This window comes from Mesoplodon bidens (genome assembly GCF_964165515.1).
Source record: "Mesoplodon bidens genome assembly, chromosome: 9".
NCBI classification, from domain to species: Eukaryota; Metazoa; Chordata; class Mammalia; order Artiodactyla; family Ziphiidae; genus Mesoplodon; species Mesoplodon bidens.
The window spans coordinates 41,340,048-41,366,356 of record NC_138166.1 but is presented as its reverse complement, the minus strand read 5'-3'; the positions used below and the strand labels follow the sequence as shown (position 1 = coordinate 41,366,356).

Below are 26,309 nucleotides of genomic sequence, written 5' to 3'. Positions count from 1 at the left end.
CCATGTTTGACAATTATTCCCAATATCTCATTTAACCCTCAAAACAACTCTGTATTGTTATTTTCATTTTCTCCATGAGATTACCCACCCTTTGAAATGTTAGGGAGAGTAGCCCCAAGTCTACAGCGATAAGCTGAAACACTGGGATTTGAGCGAGGATCTCCCTAAGCACTGGGGGGAGGAGGGTGACACCACGTGCAAAAACAAAAACAAAACAAAACCGCGGCTGTTTCTTTCTAGTAATAAAGAGGTTCTAAGTTAAAATATATGTGACTTTTCGGCTACCAGACATGTGTCTACCAACCAGTTTATCTCACTTCCCAGCGTCGCGAGTGTCAGGACCACTTGAAGGGCGTGGACGAAGAGGCTGCTCAGCTCAGGGCTGAGGCAGGCAGTACACGTCTTTCCCCTCTGCAAAGGGAAATAGCCGGACAGGGAAAAACGGAGGGGGGACTAGTATTTTCAAATCTTCCAGTGATAGGGCAGCCAAATTTTACCTCTAAGTCTTGGGAGACCAAGGTAACGAAACGGAGGGCGAACAATCACAGACGCGCCTCAGGAAGTTCCCTTCATCGCTTTAGGAAGACGGAGGAAGAACGCATGCGTGTTGCACGCTTCCGGGCCACACCTCCTCCTCTCCGGGAGCGCTCTGCGCAGGCTCGGGCGCAGGTTGCAGCAGAGAGGGGCCTCAGCTGTTGTGGTTATTGTGCCGCCCCTCCCCCACCCGGGCCCCACGGCGACCCATCGCTGCAGGCCCGTCGCTCTAACCTCAGCACCCGGGACTGCGGATTCCGTGACCCTGTCTTCGGGCCTGTCAGCGCCGGAGCAACTCGGGACTGCGTAGCACCCCGTATGCCGGTGAGCGACCCGGGACGGGCAGCCTCCAGGTCCCCTTATGGAGCGGGGCCGAGCGGGCGCCCTGGGAAGAGCCGAGCCGGATGAGGAGGTGGAGGAGGGGAGGCTACGGGGCCGCTGGACACGCGCGGAGACCGGGGAGGCGCTCTGGGCTGGGTTATGGAGGTGTGTCATCACCTCTTATCCGGGCCCAGCTTCCTGCCTAGGGGCTCAGGGCTTCTGTTCTAGCCCGGCGCACGGGAGAGATTCCAGGTCCCTACACCTTGAGTGGCCAGGTGGCCCCTGGTTTTCCTCTTTTTGAGTTTTCTTGCCCGACTGCCTGTATTTTATCTTTAACCTTTCCAAAGTAGGCAGGCTGTATCCTGGGTTTTGTTGATGTAGCTTATGAAAGGCGCCGACTTCCTTTGTTCAGAAGATCACGACCCATTTAAATTGGATGGAGTCATGTACTTTTTTTTTCCTTTTTCCGTAAGGAGTCTAAAGTTCGGGTTGGTTTTAAGTAAATTAAGGGATTTTGATAAAAATATTGAGCACAGGGGCTTAGTACCTCTTTATTATAAACTAAAGAGTCTCCAAGAATAAAAGTTGTTAAACTTAGCAGTGCTCTGGGGAAAATCCAGTAGGGAGGGCAAGGATGCCCAGTACCTGACGAAATCTGGCACTTGTCCATTAGCCTTGATAAAACAAACACTAGTCCAAGGCCGACTGTATCAAGGCAACTGTTACGTAAGTATAGAAAGCAGGCCCAGACTGAGAGCCACTTGTTCTTGCCTTCTGTGTCTTTTCCCCTCTTAAGGCATTCCAGTGGGAGGTACCCTATACCTCTGTTAACTGAGATCGTAAAAGGGTGCCGCTGAGGCCCATTGATCCCAGCTCATCTAATATTCCACATAGGCCCCAAGGTCAAAGTGTGTGGGGACAGTGATGTTAATTCACCCCTGAACCACCTGTGACTGGCAAGTATTGGTTTGGCTTGCATGTAATGTCTTCGAGCAAAATCAAGAGAAAATAATGCATTTTTAGGAGTCATAAATCATTTACGTTTTTGAACTTAATGGGCAATGTGTGTATAAATTTTTTAAAAATAGTAAAAATCAACATCTTTATTCATCATTCTGAAGTTTTAAGTTTGTCTACTAGTCATATAATTTTTTATCCTGCTGTTTACAGTGTGTTTGGGTGACCCTAACACATGGATGGCATGCCAGTTTTAAAAAGCAAACTTTTCTTCATAGCATAAGATAAATTGAATTATTTTGAGTGTCAGTTTTCCTCATTCACATCAGTTAGAATTTTTTAAAGAAATATGTCTCTTTATATGAATGTCTTTAATCTATTTTTAGGAACTGATAAAAAATATATTTTTTTTCGGTACGCGGGCCTCTCACTGTTGTGGCCTCTCCCATTGCGGAGCACGGGCTCCGGACGCGCAGGCTCAGCGGCCATGGCTCACGGGCCCAGCCGCTCCGCGGCATGTGGGATCTTCCCAGACCGGGGCATGAACCCGTGCCCCCTGCATCGGCAGGCGGACTCTCAACCACTGCGCCACCAGGGAAGCCCGGAATGTATTATTTTTAAATTCAGCTTTCCCGCTTTGTTAATTTGTCCTCAGAATATCAACCGATTAGAATATATGACTTTTTAAGTTTTTTTAATCCTTAAAATTGTGACTTAAACTGCAGTGTTACTGAGTTACCTACCTACAGAGGTTATTTTGCTGTAGGTACTAACACTATTTATTTTTATTTGTCTTTAAATTTATATTTAATTTCCCTCTTGTATTTTTGATACTGTCATCCTAAAATTTTGAAATTAATGTTCTAAATTTTGCTGTTTTGTATTGGTAAATTATAGTCAATATTTTAGAATATAATTTCATAATTTTAACTCCACCAACTGTTGAATGAAAGAAAAATCTGTAGGTTTGTTTTTTGAGCTGTTTTTTGTTGCAAGTATTTAAATGTTTAAAGCAAGAAATGTGAGGATGAGAAAGATTGGGGATTTTATTTATCACATAGGGGCATGAATTTTAAAAGGCTGAAAAATACTACTTTGATATTTCCTGGTGATACCTAGTTGTAATCTGCCCAAAGCCACTTTTGCCTTCAGTGCTAATTGATTTAAAGGTAGAATGTGTTTTTGTTTTATTCTAAGAAAAGTGAAGTCCATGTGTTTCTTTTCAGAGAACTCTAAGAAAGTGGAGACTTTTGTCAAATTTTAATGTTGTTTGAAAGCCCATTCTTATCATAACTCTGATATATCATTTCATAATATTTTGTTAGAAAAACACTTTTGGACTCTAGTAAATGGCTCCCTTGTTTCGGACATTATTTTGATTGAATATAATTCTAATCCAGATAGTGATTTGAAAGCTCCCTTGAAGGTTGTTCTAATTTAATTTGATCAGTATAAATATCCTATAATGTTCTTGAGTATACTTCTTGACTGAAGTTTACTGTAAGATTTTTTTTTTCTTAGACATGGGAAAGTCTTTTTCTCATTTGCCTTTACATTCAAATAAAGAAGATGCTTATGGAGTCACATCAACTGAAAATATGAGGACTGGATTGGTTAATAGTGAAGCCCATAATGAAGATGGAAGAAGTGGAGATGTCTCTCAGTTTCCATATGTGGAATTTACAGGAAGAGATAGTGTCACTTGCCCCACTTGTCAAGGAACAGGAAGAATTCCTAGGGGTATGTGTTATTGCACTGTTTTTTCTTTAAAGAATGTTTCCAGGTGTTTGCACAAATACTGTGAAATCTGTGTGTCTGAGCACAACCCTTTATGTTTTAAAAGACTTAGAATTACAGTTAAAACTTCGGATCAGTTATTTTCAGTCAAAAGGACACAAAGAAACAAACATAAAGATTTTAATTAGGGTCCTAAAGCAATAATGAAAACCACTCTTCTACCTCCAGTATCTTTTCTTTCCCACCTGCAATTATAGCAGATATGCAGCATCTCTTGACTGTAAACTTTTAGTCCTATTTGGCATAAGTAGAAGTCATATCACAGTCACCTTGCCATATTGAGTGTTAGGAGCAATTTAAGTAATGTGGTGACCTAATATTTTTGATTTGTTATTTAAAGAATAATAATAAGCTGGTCATGCACTAATTAGTTATTTTTAAAAGGATCTACATGAAGAGGGACAGTATATGAAGATGAGCCATATAGGAAAAAAAAAATCAGTTTGTGGCATGTCATAGGGGAAGTCAGTAGGGAGTAATCTCCACCTGCTGTTTGTAGGCTACTTTAGTAGCAATGGTAATAAGTAGCAATAGTAAAACTACCTTGTACTATTCTCATTTTCTGCTTGATTGAAGTTGATATTTAACCCTGGAGAGACCCCGAGGGTAGGAGAAAATGACAATATAAGGCTTTATGTTTGCAGAGGTAGTAGGTATTTGAGAATAAAAGGATTATTGTAGTTAAAGGTATTAATGCACCAGGCTGGGGGCAGGGGGAGGGCTGGAGTCTCATTTTTGCAATCTGGATACTATATTTTTGAGGTATAGCTAGTAAGCATTTTTAGCAGCCTGGATGTACATTGTGGATAGTAAGATTGAGGAGGAATTCAGAGGTATTTTTTGTCTGAGCACCTGGAAGAATGGAGTAGCCATTTATTAAAATGGGGAAAAGAAGGTTTGAGTGTATGTGTCAGGTGAGAGGTCAGGAGCTCAGTGTTAGATATGTAAGTTTGGAGATGCATATTTGACATATAAGTGGATATGTTCAATAGGAAGTTAGCTATAATAAGGGCCTGGAATTCGGATGCAAGGCCTGGGCTGGAGTCATCAGTGTATAGATGATACTTTAGGTGAGTTGGATGACAGCACCAAGGTTGTCAGTGTGAATAGAAAACAGAAGAGACTTTAGCACTGAACTTTGGGGCATTGCAACATTTTGGGTCAGTGACATGAGAAAGAATTAGCAAAGGACACTAAAAAGAGCAGCTAGAGTAGAAGTAGGAAATCCCTTTGTCTGTGGTGTCCTAGAAGATAAATGAAGAAGATGTACTCCTTGGTAGAGGAGAGATTGATCAACTATGTTAGACCTGATCAAGTAATGTGAGGACTGAGAACTGGCCATGGGATTTGGTGATTTAGAGGCCACCTTTAAAAGAGCAGTTTTGGTAGTCTGCAAAAAAATGTATAGCATGTATAGAGTAGGATCAGGAATGCATAGAAGGAGCAAAGTTATAGTTAGAAAATAGCTTTTTTGGGGACTTTTGCTGTTTTAGAGGAAAAGGAGAGAAGAGAGGTGGTAGCTAGAGGGGGCTGTACATCAGGAGAAGAATTTTTTAAAGATGGAATGAATACTATGTTTGTATGCTAATGAGATTTTTCCATAGAGAAAACATTGATAATGCAGGCAACAGAGGACAATTATTAGATCTGGTGCACAAGTGCAGAGGGCTGCTCCTCCAGAGAAGCATGGGCAATTTGCTCCCAGCAGTAGAAGGGAAGGTAGAGTATATGGATGCAGAGGCAGGTGGGTGGGTGGGTAGATGTGGTGGTAGCTTGTGGAAGTTCTCTTTTCCACATCATGAGCTAAGAGTAAGGATAGGGGAGAAGATATTGGAGGTTTGAAGAGAAAGTGGAAGTTATGAAATTGTAGTTTGGGAGAGTCAGATTAAGAGTATGCACTTTTTTGGGGGGCCGTGCCACACGGCTTGCGGGATCCCTGACCAGGGATCACATCCAGCCCTATGGCGGTGAAAGTACAGAGTCCTAACCACTGGAACACCAGGGAATTCCCCAGATTGAGAGTATGAACTAGAGAAATATAGCTGGCATTATTAAGGGCCACTTGAGATAGTAATCTAAATGAGACTAGTGAGCATAGTTGTTTGTTTTTCTTTATCTACTTTTAGCTGTGTGGATACAGGTATAGTCGCCAAAGGGTTGGTTTTAACCAGTTGCAGTTTAGACAGATGAATACCACCAAACAAGATAGGATATGTACACACACACACACACACACAGAGATACATATTATATATATTATTTATATGTGGGTATGGTAGGGGGAGTGTAGATGAGGGGAGACATGGAGGGAGCAGGGAGGAATAATGAAAGTATTATGGAAAGCGTTAAAAGGGAACTTGACTGTGGTGCTTTGATAGTTAATACAAAGAGCCAAGTTGTGAAAAGATTGGAAAATTGGCATTTAAAAGTCCATTTATCCATTAAAGCATATGGATAATGCTCAACCCAAGAAAGAACTACTGAATTTTGAAGTTACTTAATGTGGAGAGGGGTGTGACCTGAAAGAGTCCTGGAAGACTGTGTATAAATAGGGGTTCTTGGAGCATGAGACTTAATATGTGTCAGTTTTGGTTTTCAGGGGAGATAGTGTAGGAATCTCTGCAGTTATAGGGGTTTCAGGACAGCAGTAACAATATGTTTCTTCTGCTCTCATTCAGATAATCAAATTGAAGTCTTAATGGAAAACTGTGGGGAATAGAAAACTGATTGGGTGAAGGAAGGCCTGTTAAATTTAGATCTTCTGAAAGCTGGGACTTTTTAGATTTTTTTCTCAGTGGAAGAAAGAGTTACTCTTCCTCATTCTTTATAATATTTTTATTAGCTAGAAATTGAGGTATGAAAAAACACAATATCTGCTTTGGAACTCAGCTGCTACTGGATAATTTTTGAAGATGTTGAGAGCAGTTTACTAAAGGAATGAGATGAGAACCAGATAGTATTCTGGTCTTTCCAAACCAGACTTTGTTGAGGAACCACTATATTTTTAATTAATCATGTTAATAAATTTCTAAATCTAATTCTTTTACTTTTAGGACAAGAAAACCAACTGGTGGCATTAATTCCATACAGTGATCAGAGATTAAGGCCAAGAAGAACGTAAGTGATTATAAGAAAAATGGCAGTTTGTGTGTTTTTTTTGTATTTTTTGCTTTTTAGATTATGTATAAGTAAATATTTTAATTAAAACTATTCACCCAAGCAAACAAACAAACAAAAACTATTCAAAGGAAAAATGCTATCAGGTTGTTAAGTTATACCATCATATACTTTATGTCATTAAATTAAAAAATGATTCCTGATTGTGGTAAGTTCTTGAAAAGTACTTGAGAGAAATGGTGTAGAACACAAGCCAAGGAAATTGAGCATAAATGTAATTGGAGTCCCTGAAGAAAATCAAAGGAGGCAAACTGAACAAATAGCAAACATTTAATTCAAGATCACTTCCCTGAAGTAAAGCAATACGTGAATCTACATATTGAAAAGACAAGGACTTCCCCGGTGGCCCAGTGGCTAAGTCTCCGTGCCCCCCATGCAGGGAGCCCGGGTTTGATCCCTGGTCAGGGAGCTAGATCCCGCATGAGGCAAGAAGATCGTGCGTGCCACAACTAAGACCCGGCACAGCCAAATAAATAAGTAAATATTTTTTTTTAAAGTTTAAAAAAAGAAAAGACATACCATAATTTTGGAAATAATCAACCCTTCTTAGTGAAATGACTGGACTTTAAAGGTAAGAACAAAAAACTGAAAAGCCCCTTTGAGCATCCAAGTGAAGCATCGATTAATTTATAAGGGATAGAAAATCAGATTGGCGTGTTACTTCTTGACCACAGTGCTTTAAACACATAAGCAGTAGAACAGCATGTCTAAGTTTTCATGGAAAGAAGATGAACCCAGGAGTTTATAAACAGTCAGTTTGACCCTTTATTATATAATATATAGACAGTTATGAATGTGCGAGAAATTAGGGTTAATTTCCTAACCCTAACAAGCAGAGGGAATAGCACCTGAAAGGGCCAGAGGAGTGGTCCAGCCTTCAGATGTATGGCTAAAGTAAACAGCGCTGTGGGAAAGTGGTACAGATGAGGCTAGAGAAAATAACAAGGACCAGATCCTGGCACCTGTAGTAAGCTAAGAAATCTGAGAACTTATAGGAAGCTCCTCAAGAATTTTTAGGAGTTTCAGATTTGTAATAAAAAACAGTAACTCTCAATATGTAGTAAAATTATAATATTTTGGGAAAACTGTGGTTCTTTATAAGTTGGAGTTGTGATGAGGTAGTCAAGAAATTATTAATTGCTTTTGTCTCCATACTTTAGCTATGTGATTTAATCTTCGAAACAAACCTACAGGTTTTAAAATGTAGGAAAAGAGTAAATTACCTAAAATGCTGCAAATATGAAATGGCAGATACAGAATTGTAACTTGAGTCCAAATAAACTGCACAACCTTCATAACTTCATCAGTACTGTATACTTTGCAGGACTCTGTTACTGTCCCTAGAGCCATAAGAAAAATTATTACTGATGAGTTGTGTAATGGAGATCTATGTACTTCATCAGTGAACTAGCCAATTTTTCAATTTGGTATGAAATACTAAGGGGAATGTTATTTTATTGTCCCACCAGGTTGAGTAATATTTGTTATGGCTGTAAGCTTTGGGCACAAAGTAATTTAGAATACTGATTCATATATTCACACCTAGAGCTGACTTAACAGGCCCTAGGTACCAGAGTGTGGTGGGCTCACCTGCACATGAGAAATAAAAACACTAAAGTGTAAAAAAATCCAACAAAGTTCACATTTTTATCATGATCTTTAAGCTCTTTTTATACCTTTTTAAGGTGTTTTGGTGTATAGTGGGTACTATAAGTGTGTTTTTAAACTACCTATTAGGTAATCCAGTAGTGATCACCACCCTACTCAGGTTGGAAGTCCAGAATGAGTGAGTGGGAATTTCTCTGTTTGCTCCAGACAGCAGTATAGGTCAAGTAGTAGTGATTTAGTGAATTTTTATTTGTTTTATATTTTTTATTTTTTGTGTGTGTGGTACGCGGGCTTCTCATTGTTGTGGCCTCTCCCGTTGCGGAGCACAGGCTCCGGACGTGCAGGCTCAGCAGCCATGGCTCACGGGCCCAGCCGCTCCGCGGCATGTGGGATCTTCCCGGACCGGGGCACGAACCCGTGTCCCCTGCATCGGCAGGCGGACTCTCAACAACTGCGCCACCAGGGAAGCCCTATTTTGTTTTTTGATAAACGATTTTGCTCTCTTTTCTTAACTTGGGCAAGTTAAAATACTCAGAAACATTTATAAAACATCTGCAAGAGGTACTTGAAATAACTGTTGTGAGGGATAAGATGAGATCCATCAGGGCATTTAGGTACAGATCTCTCTTTAGGGAAGAGAGGATGGAGGAAAGGATAAAACAAGAATTTTTTGGATGGCTAGAATATAAGGAAAAGATAAACTAAGTGACATGCAAGACAGAAAAAGAAACCAAAAGAAGGGTGCTATGGGCTTTGACAGAGTGCTGTTTATTGCAGAAACCAGGGAAATTCTTTCGTCCCTGAGTGTCCATGGGGAGATTGCTTCCAGGAGCCCTCACATATACCAAAATCTGCTGATGCTCAAGTCCCTCATATAAAATGGCATAGTACAGTTGACCCTCCACATCTGAGATTTCAAATCTGTGGATTCAACCAACCATAGAGGGAAATTTTGATCCATGGTTGGTTGAATTCAGGGATTAGAAACCCACAAATACTGGAGGGCCGACTGCGGTGTCTTGAAAATCTAGTTTTGTTGGTAAACTTAAAGATAAGAGGCAGTTTTCATCTATGGAAATAAAGAGTGAGAGATGGAAGAGAAACACTTCCATCTGGGAGGTAGATGAATAGCAAAGTCATGTGAGTTTTATTTTTTCTTTGTTTTATCTCTGCATAATAATATCCCCTTTCTTGATTTTAAAGAAACAGTTTAACAGCATCTTCAAAGCAGACATGATTAATGTAAACAATATTTTTAAAAAGGAGTACAGGGACTTGCCTGGTGGCACAGTGGTTAAGAATCTTCCTGCCAATGCAGGACACACGGGTTCAAGCCCTGGTCCGGGAAGATCCCACATGCTGTGGAGCAACTAAGCCTGTGTGCCACAACTACTGAGCCTGCGCTCTAGAGCCCATGAGCCACAACTACTGAGCCCACATGCTGCACCTACTGAAGCCCATGCACCTAAAGCCTGTGCTCCGCAACAAGAGAAGCCACTGCAATGAGGAGCCCGTGTACCACAAAGAAGAGTAGCCCCCGCTCGCTGCCGCTAGAGAAAGCCCATGCGCAGCAATGAAGACTCAATGCAGCCAAAAATAAATAAATAAATAAATGTATTTAAAAAATAAGTAAAAAGGAGTACATAAATACTTTCGGATGAGGAGACTCAAAACGGACTGTCTTAGTGAGACTGATGAGGCATATTGTTATGTCATTACATTTTTAAGGGCTTCATAGGTGGTTCTGATGAGCAGTCACTTTAGGGAATCATATAAAGCCAAAACTCATATGTGAAAATTCTGCTTCAGTGAATTCATCAGGGAGTCTTGAAATCTATAGTTTTATAAAGCTCCCCAGCTTGATTCTAATGAGCAGCCTGGTTTGGGAATCACCACAGTAAATGTTCTATCTATAATAAGCCTGAAATCCTAGTCTCCAAAAAGGAAAATATGTCTTTTAAGGAGACCATTTTAACACTTAATAGATTCAAAACTAACCCTGTTCAATACTTTTATAATGTAAAAAGTTGGTAAAAATCATACATCTTTTCCTGCTGGTATAAAAGGGGAAAAATTCAAAATGAAAATGTTTTCTCTAAATGTTTCATTATGTAATTTTTGATGCATGTATATTTAAATATTCCATTTTCCTTTTCAGAAAACTGTATGTGATGGCTTCTGTGTTTGTCTGTCTGCTTCTTTCTGGACTGGCTGTGTTTTTCCTTTTCCCTCGCTCTATCGACGTGAAATACATTGGTGTAAAATCGGCATACGTCAGTTATGATGTTCCAAAGCGTACAATATATTTAAATATCACAGTAAGTACATATTTATATTAAAAATATTTGACTTCATTCTGTTGTCATGTTAAGCAGCACCTTTGTCCTTATTGAGAGAATGTTAAAGGTAACACTTACTCAGTTTTCTTTCTGTGTGTCTGCTATATTGACCTTTTCTGTCATTTCTGATTCTGCTGAAAATGGCAAATTGGCAAATTCTGTGTATTCAGAATCATTTAGCATTTGAAGATGCCTTTGGGAGGGTAAAATAAAACAATTAATTACTGGGAAAAAAGTAATTACAATCTATTTACTTTTCAACATTTGACTCTGAATAGCTTCTAGCCAGACGTTAATATAGTTAGTTCAATACATGTTATACATTTAACATTTTCATTTCCTTGTGTTTTGTGAAACACAATTTTTGTCATCTTTAACAGACCATTCCTTTGTTTTAAAAGGTAGAGAACAAGTGACTGATTTCTCTTGCAAATTAGTATGTGTGAAAATCTGTGTTTCTCAGGACAGTGGTTTTTAGGACTCTACAACCTTCCCACACTTGAAAACAAACAAGCAAACAAACAAACACCTCAGAGAAGGTCTTGTACCTGTTTTACATGTTAACATTTATTTGAAAGAAGCATGGTTTGCAAACCACCGTATTATTGAAAAGGAATATATATATTGCTTCAGGCTTTAAGGTACATCTGTGTGGCAGTGATTTGTTTGGAAGAGAGATATTGGACTTCAGTTGGTTTTCCTCAAAGAGGTGGTTGGTATGCTTGAGGTTGAGGTAGAGATGCCTGTGGTGCTGGTTGGGAGGAGGGGGATTTAGAGGGACAGGAAGTGAAAGGGAATGTGTGTTAAAGTGGAATTACTACTTAATTATAGGAAAAAAAGAACTCCCATGAATTCATTTATCCTCATGGCGTACTGTCAAACGTTGTCAACCTTTAAAAAAACACAGAAAAATTTTAAAAACCCTGGGAATTCCCTGGCACTCCAGTGGTTAGGACTCTGCACTTTCACTACTGAGGGCCCAGGTTCCATCCCTGATCGGGGAACTAAGATCCCACAAGTTGGGACTTCCCTGGTGGTCCAGTGGGTAAGACTCTGCACTCCTAATGCAGAAGGGGCCCAGGTTTGATCCCTGGTCAGGGAACTAGATCCCACATGCTTGCCACAGCTAAGAAGTCCACATGCTGCCACTAAGAAGCCTGCATGCCGCAACTAAAGATCCCACGTGCTGCAACGAAGACCTGGCACAGCCTAAATAAATAAATATTTTTAAAAAGAAGATCCCACAAGCTGCACTGCGTGGCCAAAAAAATAAACTATATACAGGGAAAAAATATATATGCATAAAACATAACACAGTACTAATTGTAAATCATTTCCTATCATTGAGGAATTATTGTTGGGTATTTTCCCACTGTAACAGCCATTTGGAAAAAGGAACAAATTTTCCCTTTTTGTGTGGGGTTTAAAACAATGGCTGGATATTTTTGGCCAACCTCCAGAGTCTGTTTTAGTATCAGGTAACTGTAAATTTATAATGAAAAATAATAAAATCGGGCTTCCCTGGTGGCGCAGTGGTTGAGAGTCTGCCTGCCGATGCAGGGGACACGGGTTCGTGCCCCGGTCTGGGAAGATCCCACATGCCGCAGAGCGGCTAGGCCCGTGAGCCATGGCTGCTGAGCCTGCGCGTCCGGAGCCTGTGCTCTGCAAGGGGAGAGGCCACAACAGTGAGAGGCCCGCCTACCGCAAAAAAAATAAATAAATAAAATAAAATAAAATAAAATAAAATCCATGTGCTGGTCCCTTTTAGATACCAGAAAGCATATTTAAATGTAAACATCTTACTTTATTTTAAATAATTATTCAGGAATTCCCACATTTAGGGGTACTAGTCCTTCACTAAATTGAGAAAGTGTGAACATTAAATAAGAAATAGGTTTATTATATAGATTAACATTAGGTTTAACTGAGTGACAGTGAGATAAAAAGCTGAGATTTCTCACGGGGGGAAGATGGCGGAAGAGTAAAAAGCGGAGATCACCTTCCTCCCCACAGATACGTCAGAAATACATCTACACGTGGAACAACTCCTACGAAACACCCACTGAACGCTAGCAGAAGACCTCAGACCTCCCAAAAGGCAAGAAACTCCCCACGTACCTGGGTAGGGCAAAAGAAAAAAGAATAAACAGAGACAAAAGAATAGGGATGGGACCTGCACCAGTGGGAGGGAGCTGTGAAGGAGGAAAGGTTTCCACACACTAGGAAGCCCCTTTGTGGGCAGAGACTGCGGGTGGCAGAGGGGGGAAGCTTCGGAGCCGCAGAGGAGAGCACACCAACGGGGGTGCAGAGGGCAAAGTGGAGAGATTCCCTCACAGAGGATCGCTGCCAACCGGCAGTCACCAGTCCAAGAGGCTTGTCTGCTCACCCGCCGGGGCGGGCGGGGGCTGGGAGCTGAGGCTCGGCCTTTGGAGGTCGGATCCCAGGGAGAAGACGGGGGTTGGCTGCGTGAACACAGCCTGAAGGGGATAGTGCACCACGGCTAGCCGGGAGGGAGTCCGGGCAAAAAGGCTGGACCTGCCGAAGAGGCAAGAGACTTTTTCTTCCCTCTTTGTTTCCTGGTGCGCGAGGAGAGGGGATTAAGAGCGCTGCTTAAAGGAGCTCCAGAGACGGGCGCGACCTGCGGCTATCAGTGTGGAACCCAGAGACGGGCATGAGACGCTAAGGCTGCTGCTGCCGCCACCAAGAAGCCTGTGTGTGAGCACAGGTCACTCTCCACACCTCCCCTCCCAGGAGCCTGTGCAGCCCGCCACTGCCAGGGAACAGTGATCCAGGGACAACTTCCCCGGAAGAACGTACGGCGCACCTCAGGCTGGTGCAACGTCATGCTGGCCTCTGCCGCCGCAGGCTCGCCCCGCATCCATACCGCTCCCTCCCCCTCCCCCAGGCCTGTGTGAGCCAGAGCCCCCGAATCAGCGGCTTCTTTAACCCCATCCTGTCTGAGCGAAGAACAGACGCCCTCAGGTGACCTACATGCAGAGGAGGGGCCAAATCCAAAGCTGAACCCCAGGAGCCGTGCAAACAAAGAAGAGAAACGGAAATTTCTCCCAGCAGCCTCAGAAGCAGTGGATTAAAACTCCACAATCAACGTGATATACCCTGCATCTCTGGAATACCTGAATAGACAATGAATCATCCCAAATAGAGGAGGTGGACTTTGAGACCAAGATATATTATTTTTTTCCCCTTTTCCTCTTTTTGTGAGTGTGTATGTGTATGCTTCTGTGTGAGATTTTGTCCGTATAGCTTTCCTTTAACCATTTGTCCTAGGGTTCTGTCCGTCATTTTTTTTTAATTAAAAACAAATTTCTTAATAATTATTTTTTATTTTAATAACTTTGTTTATCTAACTTTATTGTATTTTATCCTCTTAAAAGAAAATTAAGAAAATTGTAATAGGAACATACATATTGATAATTACCTTAAATGTAATGGATTAAATGCTCCAACCAAAAGACATAGACTGGCTGAATGGATACAAAAACAAGACCTGTATATACGCTGTCTACAAGAGTCCCACTTCAGACCTAGGGATACATACAGACTGAAAGTGAGGGAATGGAAAAAGATATTCCATGCAAATGAAAACCAAAAGAAAGCTGGAGTAGCAAATCTCATATCAGACAAAATAGACTTTAAAGACTATTAGAAGAGACAAAGAAGGACACTACATAATAATCAAGGGATCGATCCAAGAAGAAGATATAACAATTGTAAATATTTATGCACCCAACATAGGAGCACCTCAATAAGGCAAGTACTAACAGCCATAAAAGGGGAAATCGACAGTAACACATTCATAGTAGGGGACTTTAACACCCCACTTTCACCAATGGACAGATCATCCAGAATGAAAATAAATAAGGAAACAGAAGCTTTAAATGAAACATTAAACAAGATGGACATAATTGATATTTATAGGAAATTCCATCCAAAAACAACAGAATACACATTTTTCTCAAGTGCTCATGGAACACTCTCCAGGATAGATCATATCTTGGGTCACAAATCAAGCCTTGGTAAATTTAAGAAAATTGAAATGGTATCAAGTATCTTTTCCGACCACAACGCTATGAGACTAGATATCAATTACAGGGAAAGATCTGTAAAAAAAAAAAAAAAAACAAAAACACATGGAGGCTAAACAATAGAAGTGATCACTGAAGAAATAAAAGAGGAAATAAAAAAATACCTAGAAACAAATGACAATGGAGACACGACGACCCAAAATCTATGGGATGCAGCAAAAGCAGTTCTAAGAGGGAATTTTATAGCACTACAATCCTACCTTAACAGGAAACATCTCGAATACACAACCTAACCTTGCACCTAAAGCAATTAGAGAAAGAAGAACAAGAAGACCCCAAATTTAGCAGAACGAAAGAAATCATAAAGATCAGATCAGAAATAAATGAAAAAGATATGAAGGAAACATTAGCAAAGATCAATAAAACTAAAAGCTGGTTCTTTGAGAAGATAAACAAAATTGATAAACCATTAGCCAGACTCATCAAGAAAAAAAGGGAGAAGACTCAATAGAAATGAAAAAGAAGTAACAACTGACACTGCAGAAATACAAAAGATCATGAGAGATTACTACAAGCAACTCTGACAATAAAATGGACAACCTGGAAGAAATGGACAAATTCTTAGAAATGCACAACCTGCCAAGACTGAATCAGGAATAGAAAATATGAACAGACCAATCACAAGCAGTGAAATTGAAACTGTGATTAAAAATCTTCCAACAAACAAAAGACCAGGACCAGATGGCTTCACAGGCGAGTTCTGTCAAACATTTAGAGAAGAGCTAACAACTATCCTTCTCAAACTCCTGCAAAATATAGCAGAGGGAGGAACACTCCCAAACTTATTCTACGAGGCCACCATCACCCTGATCCCAAAACTGGGCAAAAATGTCACAAAGAAAGAAAACTACAGGCCAATATCACTGATGAACATAGATGCAAAAATCCTCAACAAAATACTAGCAAACAGAATCCAACAGGACATTAAAAGGATCATACACCATGATCAAGTGGGGTTTATCCCAGGAATGCAAGGATTCTTTAATACTCGCAAATCAGTCAGCATGATACACCATATTAACAAATTGAAGGAGAAAAACCATATGATCATCTCAATAGATGCAGAGAAAGCTTTTGACAAAATTCAACACCCATTTATGATAAAAACCCTGCAAAAAAGTAGGCATAGAGGGAACTTTCCTCAACATAATAAAGGCCATATATGACAAACCCACAGCCAACATTGTCCTCAATGGTGAAAAACTGAAACCATTTCCACTAAGATCAGGAACAAGACAAGGCTGCCCACTCTCACCACTCTTATTCAACATAGTTTTGGAAGTCTTAGCCACAGCAATCAGAGAAGAAAAGGAAATAAAAGGAATCCAAATTGGAAAAGAAGAAGTAAATCTGTCACTGTTTGCAGATGACATGATACTATACATAGAGAATCCTAAAGATGCTACCGAAAAACTACTAGAGCTAATCAATGAATTTGGTAAAGTAGCAGGATACAAAATTAATGTACAGAAATCTCTGGCATTCCTGTACACTAATGATGAAAAATCTGAAAATGAAATCAAGAAAACACTCCCATTTACCATTGCAACAAAAAGAATAAAATATCTAGGAATAAACCTACCTAAGGAGACAAAAGACCTGTATGCAGAAAATTATAAGACACTGATGAAAGAAATTAAAGATGATACAAATAGATGGAGAGATATACCATGCTCCTGGATTGGAAGAATCAATATTGTGAAAATGACTCTACTACCCAAAGCAATCTACAGATTCAATGCAATCCCTATCAAACTACCACTGGCATTTTTCACAGAACTAGAACAAAAAATTTCAAAATTTGTTTGGAAAAACAAAAGACCCTGAATAGCCAAAGCAATCTTGAGAACGAAAAACAGAGCTGGAGGAATCAGGCTCCCTGACTTCAGACTATACTGCAAAGCTACAGTAATTAAGACAGTGTGGTACTGGCATAAAAACAGAAAGATAGATCAGTGGATCAGGATAGAAAGCCCAGAGATAAACCCACGCACATATGGCCAACTTATCTTTGATAAAGGAGGCAGGAATGTACAGTGGAGAAAGGACAGTCTCTTCAATAAGTGGTGCTGGGAAAACTGGACAGGGACATGTAAAAGTTTGAGATTAGATCATTCCCTAACACCATACACAAAAATAAGCTCAAAATGGATTAAAGACCTAAATGTAAGGCCAGCAACTATCAAACTCTTAGAGGAAAACATAGGCAGAACACTCTATGACATAAATCACAGCAAGATCCTTTTGGACCCACCTCCTAGAGAAATGGAAATAAAGACAAAGATAAACAAATGGGACCTAATGAAACTTCCAAGCTTTTGCACAGCAAAGGAAACCATAAAGAAGACCAAAAGACAACCCTCAGAATGGGAGAAGATATTTGCAAATGAAGCAACTGACAAAGGATTAATCTCCAAAATTTATAAACAGCTCATGCAGCTCAATAGCAAAAAAACAAACAACCCAATCCAAAAATGGGCAGAAGACTTAAATAGGCATTTCTCCAAAGAAGATATACAGACTGCCAACAAACACATGAAAGAATGCTCAACATCATTAATCATTAGAGAAATGCAAATCAAAACTACAATGAGATATCATCTCACACCAGTCAGAATGGCCATCATCAAGAAATCTAGAAACAATAAATGTTGGAGAGGGTGTGGAGAAAAGGGAACACTTGCACTGCTGGTGGGAATGTGAATTGGTACAGCCACTATGGAGAACAGTATGGAGGTTCCTTAAAAAACTAAAAATAGAACTACCATATGACCCAGCAATCCCACTACTAGGCATATACCCTGAGAAAACCATAATTCAAAAAGAGACAAGTACCAAAATGTTCCTTGCAGCTCTATTCACAATAGCCCGGAGCTGGAAACAACCTAAATGTCCATCATCGGATGAATGGATAAAGAAGATGTGGCACATATATACAATGGAATATTACTCAGCCATAGAAGGAAACGAAACTGAGCTATTTGTAATGAGGTGGATAGACCTAGAGTCTGTCATACAAAGTGAAGTAAGTCAGAAAGAGAAAGACAAATACCGTATGCTAAGACATATATATGGAATTAAAAAAAAAATGTCATGAAGAACCTAGGGGTAAAATGGGAATAAAGACACAGACCTACTTGAGAATGGACTTGAGGATATGGGGAGGGGGTAGGGTAAGCTGTGACAAAGCGAAAGAGAGGCATGGACATATATACACTACCAAACGTAAGGTAGATAGATAGTGGGAAGCAGCCGCAGAGCACAGGGAGATCAGCTCGGTGCTTTGTGACCGCCTGGAGGGGTGGGATGGGGAGGGTGGGAGGGAGGGAGATGCATGAGGGAAGGGATGTGGGAACAGATGTATATGTATGACTGATTCACTTTGTTATAAAGCAGAAACTAAAAAAAAAATAAAAAGAATGCTCAACATCTTTAATCATTAGAGAAATGCAAATCAAAACTACAATCAGATATTATCTCACACCAGTCACAATGGCCATCATCAAAAAATCTAGAAACAATAAATGCTGGAGAGGGTATAGAGAAAAGGGAACACTCTTGCACTGCTGGTGGGAATGTGAATTGGTACATCCAGTATGGAGGTTCCTTAAAAAACTACAAATAGAACTACCATATGACCCAGCAATCCCACTACTAGGCATATACCCTGAGAAAACCATAATTCAAAAACAGTCATGTACCAAAATGTTTATTGCAGCTCTGTTTACAATAGCCAGTTGATGGAAGCAACCTAAATGTCCTTCATCGGATGAATGGATAAAGAAGATGTGGCACATATATACAATGGAATATTACTTAGCCATAAAAAGAAGCAAAATTGAGTTATTTTTAGTGAGGTGGATGGACCTAGAGTCTGTCATACAGAGTGAAGTAAGTCAGAAAGAGAAAAATACCGTATGCTAACACATATATATGGAATCTAAAATTTTTTTTAAATGGTCATGAAGAACCTAGGGGCAGGACGTGAATAAAGACGCAGACCTACTAGGGAATGGACTTGAGGACACGGGGAGGGGGAAGGGTAAGCTGGGACAAAGTGAGAGAGTGGCATGGACATATATACACTACCAAACGTAAAATAGATAGCTAGTGGGAAGCAGCCACATAGCACAGGGAGATCAGCTCGGTGCTTTGTGACCACCTAGAGGGGTGGGATAGGGAGGGTGGGAGGGAGGGAGACGCAAGAGGGAAGAGATATGGGAACATTTGTATATGTATAACTGATTCACTTTGTTATAAAGCAGAAACTAACACACCATTGCAAAGCAATTATACTCTAATAAAGATGTTAAAAAAAAAGTGAGATTTCTGTACGTTTTCTATCAGTGTTTTCAAAAATGTAATTAGTATTACTTTTGTTTCTTAAAATTAGTATATATTACTACTACTACTCTTTTAGTAATATTTATTGTCTTTCTACTTATGAAAATGTTTAATTATCATTAAAAGACATTTGAAAAATACCATAATGTTTATCTTTACTTCTTTCCAGGCCTGACTATTAACATGTAGTCTGCCCTCCATATCCTCCAGTTGTGTATCCATGGATTCAATCAACCTGATTGAAAATTTTTTTTTTAATTCAGAAAAAAAATTTTTTTATAAATTTATTTGTGGGTTTTTTTTTTCTTTTTTTTTTTGCCTGTGTTGGGTCCTCATTGCTGTGCACGGGCTTTCTCTAGTTGCGACGAGCAGGGGCTACTCTTCGTTGCGGTGTATGGGCTTCGCATTGTGGTGGCTTCTCTTTTTGCGGAGCACGGACTCGGCACTCGGGCTTCAGTAGTTGTGGCCTGCGGGTTTTAGAGCGCAGGCTCAGTAGTTGTGGTGCACGGGCTTAGTTGCTCCGTGGCATTTGGGATCTTCCCGGGCCAGGGATTGAACCCGTGTCCTCTGCCTTGGCAGGTGGATTGCTAACCACTGTGCCACCAGGGAAGCCCTATCTTTTATTTCTTGATTTAACATTTTCCTTTTTTATTTCGTTGACTATTTTCTAAAGTAACTTGAAACAATTGTTTTAAGTTAGAATTGCAAAAGTTGGCCCCAGCTGTTAAGTATAGAAATGATACAACTGCATTTCTTTCCAGCCAGTTTTGAATCTATCCCGTTTCTTCTCAAAAGTGACCTGCTAGAAATCTCTACTCATGAAGTTAAAGTACCAATTTTTTTAAAATAGAAAGTTTATTTAAAGTTGTGTTTAACATTTTAAAAGGTTGTCTTTGTATTTAATCGAATCAGAAGTAGCTTAGTCTGCGAAGATGTATGTGTTAACATTTAGAAAAAATTTGATGAAATTTTAGAATGTTTTTTATTGAATTTTTGCTAAGGCCGCAAATACATTTTCTAACATTCATTTTTCTGTATTCTTGTACTATACATTTTCTGTGCCTACTTTTTAAAAGTATGTGTTCATTGTAGGCATTTTATATACATAGTACTCATGCATAAAACCAAATAATTGGTTCATTGAATGTTCTTTGACATTTTTGGTGATACTTTCCTTCCTCCTAATAAATTAAGCATAGCCACAGCTGGAGAGTCATCTTCTGTATTAATTTTGATTCATATTATGCTTATTCTAAGATAACTTGTACATTTTGTGCCTCCTTTCTTTTTCAGAACACACTAAATATAACGAACAATAACTATTATTCTGTTGAAGTTGAAAACATCACTGCACAAGTTCAATTTTCAAAAACAGTTATTGGAAAGGCACGCTTAAACAACATTACCAATATTGGTCCACTAGATATGAAACAGGTAAGCTTCATTCATGAAATACTTTGGAGAAGTTAAATGAGTCTCAACTTTGTGTGTCATATTAACTTGAGGGAGATGGGGGATTTCCTAAAGAACTAGACTTTGAATTGTATCCCATACATGTGTAAGAAAAAGTCCTAGAATCAAACCCATAAAGGGAGAAATTTCCAAACTCTTTGAAGTTATAAAATGTATCTGAAATACTTGATGTTTTGATCGTGTTCTCTATTGATTTATTTTTTGCCTTTCAGATTGATTATACAGTACCTACTATCATAGCAGAGGAAATGAGTTATATGTTGTAAGTTCTGATTTTTAATTATTTTCTCTCATTAAATTATAAAGAGTAAGTGTGTGTAGGTGTGAATATATATATATATATATATATATATATATATATATATATATATATGTTTAATTTCCCATCATCTTAGAAGTGACAAGACCACATTTTGGAATATTCCTTCTGGCCTCTGATCATCTCTGTCCTTCTCTTCTCCCCTTTCAACATGTATAACGTTAATGTATATATACGTATACACATAATTTTTTTTTCAGAATTAGGATCATATACACCATGGCACTTTTTATTTACTATGTTATGAGAATCATAATCTCACATATTCTAGTATTTGTTTCTGATTTAGTATAGGAGGACTAAAAATGCTAATGATGTTTAGAACTCTATTGCTGGTTTGAAGTCGTAAAGCTTTTAAATTAGGTCTAGATGATTATTAGCTCTTGTTAAGTAAAAAATAGTGATAATTTTTATCACCTTTTGGTGTCAGCCTGATATAGAATTTCTGAGTAACTAATAAACTGGTTACTAAAATTTCAAAAGGTAAACAAAAAGTAGAAATAATAAGTAGACAACTCTACAATTGTTGTAGTATGAAGGCATAGAATAAGAAGCCATGAAAATATTAATCATCATTTGAGATACAGAAAATGCTCAACCATTAAATGCTTATTTATTATATCTTCTTAATAGTATTTCTGTTAGCTTTAACACAGGAAGAGGAACTGTAATTAAACTATTTTAAATTTACAATGTCAGTTTGTATTTATTCACATTGTTTTTTCTTTAACAGTGATTTCTGTACACTGATATCCATCAAAGTGCATAACATAGTACTCATGATGCAGTAAGTACGAATTTTTTTTTGAAAGATTCTTTGTTTAAAAACTTTAGATGTATAACATTGGCTTAGAGTATACACATCTTTATAAATGCTGTCTCATTTGGGTTTTAAGCCTTACAGGATTGCAATGAGGTGAAGTAAATAGTATCCCACTTTACACATGAGGAAATAGGAGTTCAGAGGAGTAGTGAAGGATCACACAGCTGCTAAATAGTGAATCTGGACCTTGCAAGAACTTGGGAAAATGGTAGAAATTGGGATAGAGAGAAGGATGAGCTCAACACCCAATTCCTTGCTGCCTGTGGTAAAGGCAGTAACAGTAGTGAAGACCAGGAAAGTTATTGGTTTGCAAATTGGGTGTTATCCTAAGCCATGAGAACACTGTAGGTTATAGGTTGGGTATTTGGACCATTAGCTAACATTTGATTAACCTTTTCCTCTGATGAGAGAACTGTGTGATTATTTTTAAGAGTGCAGTGAACTAAATATCTATTTTAATTAAAGATAGGTGTTTTGAAAAAATACATTTTTGTATATAATTATTTTTGGATAGGGCTTTCTCAGCCAGCATTCCTGTTGTCTGTTGGGGAAATATTCCCTAAGAGGCCCATGTCCATAATATTAAGTTATCATTAATCAAATAATCTCTCCCTGGAGAGAATTTTGATATATAAAGTGTTCTCACTTTAGAAAGCTTTTTTATATATAACTATTCAGTGTTTCTCCCCATTTATTTTACTTTTAGAGTTACTGTAACAACAACTTACTTTGGACACTCAGAACAGATATCCCAGGAGAGGTACCAGTACGTTGATTGTGGAAGGAACACAACTTATCAGTTGGGGCAGTCTGAATATCTAAATGTACTTCAGCCACAACAGTGAAAACTGAAAGATGCACCTGGAGAGGAAATACCTATTGACATTTTCCAAACTCTGAAGGATGAGGTACTTACTTCCTGATAGGAGATCTTAAATTGAACAACCTAAAGTTTATACTTCTGTTTTAAAAGTATGGCTAAGAGTATGTGGACTTGTAGGTTATTACAACTCTCCACTCTGTGTTCATGATATTTGTACCAGGATCTTTTACTTGAATCTAAATTTACTGATTGGTTTTCTTTGCTCCTGGTCCCCAAAGGGGAAAACTAAGACTTCTCCTACAGGATAAATAATTATTTAAAATTCATAGCTCTAATCACTACTGAAAACATAATTGATGATTTGTGATGAATATAATTATGTGATGAACATAATTTGAGAAACTTTATTTCTGAATGTTTTTATAGAAAATTACTGTGGGCCTATTCATGAAGACATTTAAAGAGTAACCTTTTTTGTCCTGTTTTATAAATTCCCATTGCTACTTGGTAGTATTTCAGTTATGTGCTATTTTAGCTTTTAGCTAAATGTTTTTATTTTTTCATGTTGAAATCCTACTCATTTGCATGTTTTTGTCAATCTTACTTCAAGCTATTGCTTGCATAACACTTAATAAACCAAAATAATCTTTGCAAAATTCTGTACCTAAAATTTTTTAAAACCCCTAAATAATGTGTTTCACATCTTTCCATGTTAGTTATAGTTGTGTGAAATTTTTATGTAATCTTGAAACATAATCATTTAATGTACAGTATTGTAAATAAATTCTGCATGGCTTTTATGTAGCTTTAATGTCAAATAAAGTGGTACAGATTTAAAATATAGTAAGTTGCTCATAAAAATTTGTAAAAAAAAGGAAAATGATATTCAGAAACCTCTAGAATGTATGTTTCCAATTATATATTAGATCAGGCATAACATAGATTTGAAATAAAATATTTTGATGCTCCACTTTTTTTAATGTTGCTTTTCATACTAAAGAATTATGAATACACTTACTTTTCACAACTGTTAGGTACCCAAATGATCAATTTTATGAATGTTTTAGAGGAGGAAGTTATTTCTTTGGTAAAATTATCCAAGAAATCCTGTTATTAAATTACAGTGGCTATAGCAAAATAAAACCTATATTATGCTTTCAAAAATTTAATTACTTTGCACATCATGGATATCATGCCCCTAGCAGGTTACATTTTTAAAGGTTTCTACTTTTGGTTTGGATTTTATTTAAAATTGTTTTCAAGTGTAAATTATTGACTTATTCATTTTGCTATTTTATATTTTTAATACCATTTTGCATTTGGGCTTTTTGCCTTTTTGCTTACCACGTTCTGAGTACCTTTTAAATACCTACCACTGAGCATAGGGGCTGACTGTGATACCAAAAACAGTAAGTGGCTTGAGAGTAGTTTCCTATGTTCCCTAGTGACAGAGATCAGGTTACCCCTCTCCCTACTCCCAAAGTGCCTAACATGGGTCTGAAACATTCTTATTTATAAGTCTGACTCTCTCAGCTATAGAACATGAGCTTTATTTAATTAGTTAGAGCTAATGAAGCCCTCCTTTCTGCCTTTAAACCTACTCAGGTTTCCCCTTACTTTCATGTTACTTTCTCTAAGTTTTCTTCAGTGAACATTTAAATGGGTGAAATGCACTAACTTCTTTTTTTTTTAACTACTTAGTCTTCCCTTAATCCATCGCTAACTCATCCATCCTTACTATTAAACTAAAAATCACCCCTTTAAATTTATTATGGATTTTGTAGTCTGACCCAATCTTTAATATTTTTTCTGCTGTTTTTTGACTACTCCCCTTCTCTTTGAAACTGAACTTTTCTAATGTGTGTTCTATTTGTATTTTTCATATCATTCTCATTTCATTTTTTCTCATTCTCCTATCTTTTGATATCTTTTAATGAGTAGTATCCAGACCCTCTTCTGCCTCAAAATTTCTACTCCTGTATCTTCAACAATCACCTATATTAAGGCTTCCAGCTCTGTTTCTACACACCTGACCAGTAACCTATCTAGTTTCTCATTTAGCTAATGACTTAGAGATAACAGTATTTCAGTGACCGTGTAAAAAGCAAACAATGTTAAAATAATTTTTTATCATGTTTTGTTCTCACCTGCCCTTATGTTCCATTTCTTCAAAATCATTCTTCAGATATGCCTCCTTCAAAAATCAATCCTGATTTATTTTCCTGCTTTGTATCTTTTAACCTTGGAAAACTATATAGTGTAAATTAAATGGACTTTTCTGTTGATGTGTAGCTTTAATATCCTTTTAGAGTGCATGCAGAGTATCTGCTGAAGAGTCAGAAAAGTGAGAGAACATTTGCTTTTACTGACTTAGTTTTGAATTTTTTTATTCTTTAAATTAAAAACTCTTTATTACACCTACTTTCTGTGGAGTTCAAGTGAGAAAAAAACTGGAATTTAAAATAAGTTTTAAAAAAAAGTAGTAGAAAAATAAAGATCACCTGTGACTACTTTCAAAGAGGGTTAAGTAACTGCCAGAAGAACCCTAGAGCAAAGCAGGCTGTAAATTAATAAAACTACAAAAGCACATTAAGGTGAAGCAGACTTATAGCCATTAAAAAAAAAAATCTGGAAAGGATGGATGAGTCTTTAACTTTTCTTAGGTCATTGTCCAATGCAGTTTCTTATATGGTAATAGGATTTTTTTAAAAACGGCTCTCAGACCTTATTCAGAAGATGTGGTAAAGATACTACAATTTTTTTTTCTGATAATTCCAAGAATAAATTTCTCATAAATTGCACCTTAAATAGACTGGTCATTCTAACCAAATCTAATACATAACTAGCCTACATGTTTTCATATTACGTTTATATAGCACTGTGCCCTTTTCAGAATTCTTTCATATGTTTTTCTCATATCATTTGCCATCGTCCTGTGAGTCAGAAAAGGAGGGTAGTAGGATCCTCCTTTTTTAGAAAAGGAAAAAGAGGCATGGAGAAGTTGAGGGACTTGCTGAAGATCTCTTATTTAGTAAATAGTTTAATTGAGGCCAGACCTAGTTTTCCTGTCACCCATATCTGTGCTCTGTCATTTAAAATACCCATTGGAAAGCCCTGTTGACTCAGGTTAGTATAAATAAAAATTAGAGAAAACGTTCATGTAGGTAATGGTGACAATCAGAATGATACTGATGGACTAAGATTTTGGGTATCTTGAAACTGGTACCTTAAATGTTTTAAATGGGAAATGTAAAATATTTTGGAGCATGATCTGTAGATTAATTTTCTGTTAAAATTTAGTACTCTGTGATCATTCCAGTAAAGATAATAAATATGTTTCAGAGTAGACTAATTATAAATAATAGAGATTAGTGGATTGAGATTTGAAACAGTAACAGTTTGAAAATAAGAGATATCAGATAAACTGCTTGAAATTTCTAAATAACCATCTTTACTGTATTACATAACATGTAAATGGCTGTGATTTTGTGTTCATTTTTTCCATGCTTTTTTTGTTTCTTTAAGCCAATGAGGTAATTATTTTCTCTAAGAATTCATGACAAGAAAATTCACTTCAGATCTTCTGAATTGTAGTTTGGGAATAACACAGCGTGGTGTTCAAATAGATAGGAAGTGACTGCCAAAACACGATAAAAGTAACTTACGAGACTTCACATGTCAGCCTAAT

General features: G+C 38.0%; 1 protein-coding gene across 1 annotated transcript; it reads left to right on the top strand.

The window, feature by feature from the left end:
- The first annotated feature begins 680 nt into the window (after positions 1-680).
- TMEM106B (transmembrane protein 106B) lies at positions 681-24,335 on the top strand. The gene is made up of 8 exons (XM_081244017.1): positions 681-858; positions 3,334-3,552; positions 6,663-6,726; positions 10,553-10,712; positions 20,477-20,617; positions 20,869-20,918; positions 21,709-21,762; positions 22,505-24,335. The coding sequence occupies exons 2-8, from the start codon at positions 3,336-3,338 to the stop codon at positions 22,641-22,643; spliced, it is 825 nt and encodes a 274-aa protein (XP_081100143.1). The 5' UTR covers positions 681-858; positions 3,334-3,335; the 3' UTR covers positions 22,644-24,335.
- Positions 24,336-26,309: the final 1,974 nt, after the last annotated feature.

Excerpts from the sequence above, each read along its gene's own strand:
- TMEM106B (XM_081244017.1), top strand. The coding sequence starts at position 3,336 with ATGGGAAAGTCTTTTTCTCATTTGCCTTTACATTCAAATAAAGAAGAT. Across the intron at positions 3,553-6,662 it reads AACAGGAAGAATTCCTAGGG|GACAAGAAAACCAACTGGTG; the intron begins GTATGTGTTATT and ends TTTTACTTTTAG. Across the intron at positions 20,618-20,868 it reads GTCCACTAGATATGAAACAG|ATTGATTATACAGTACCTAC; the intron begins GTAAGCTTCATT and ends TTTGCCTTTCAG.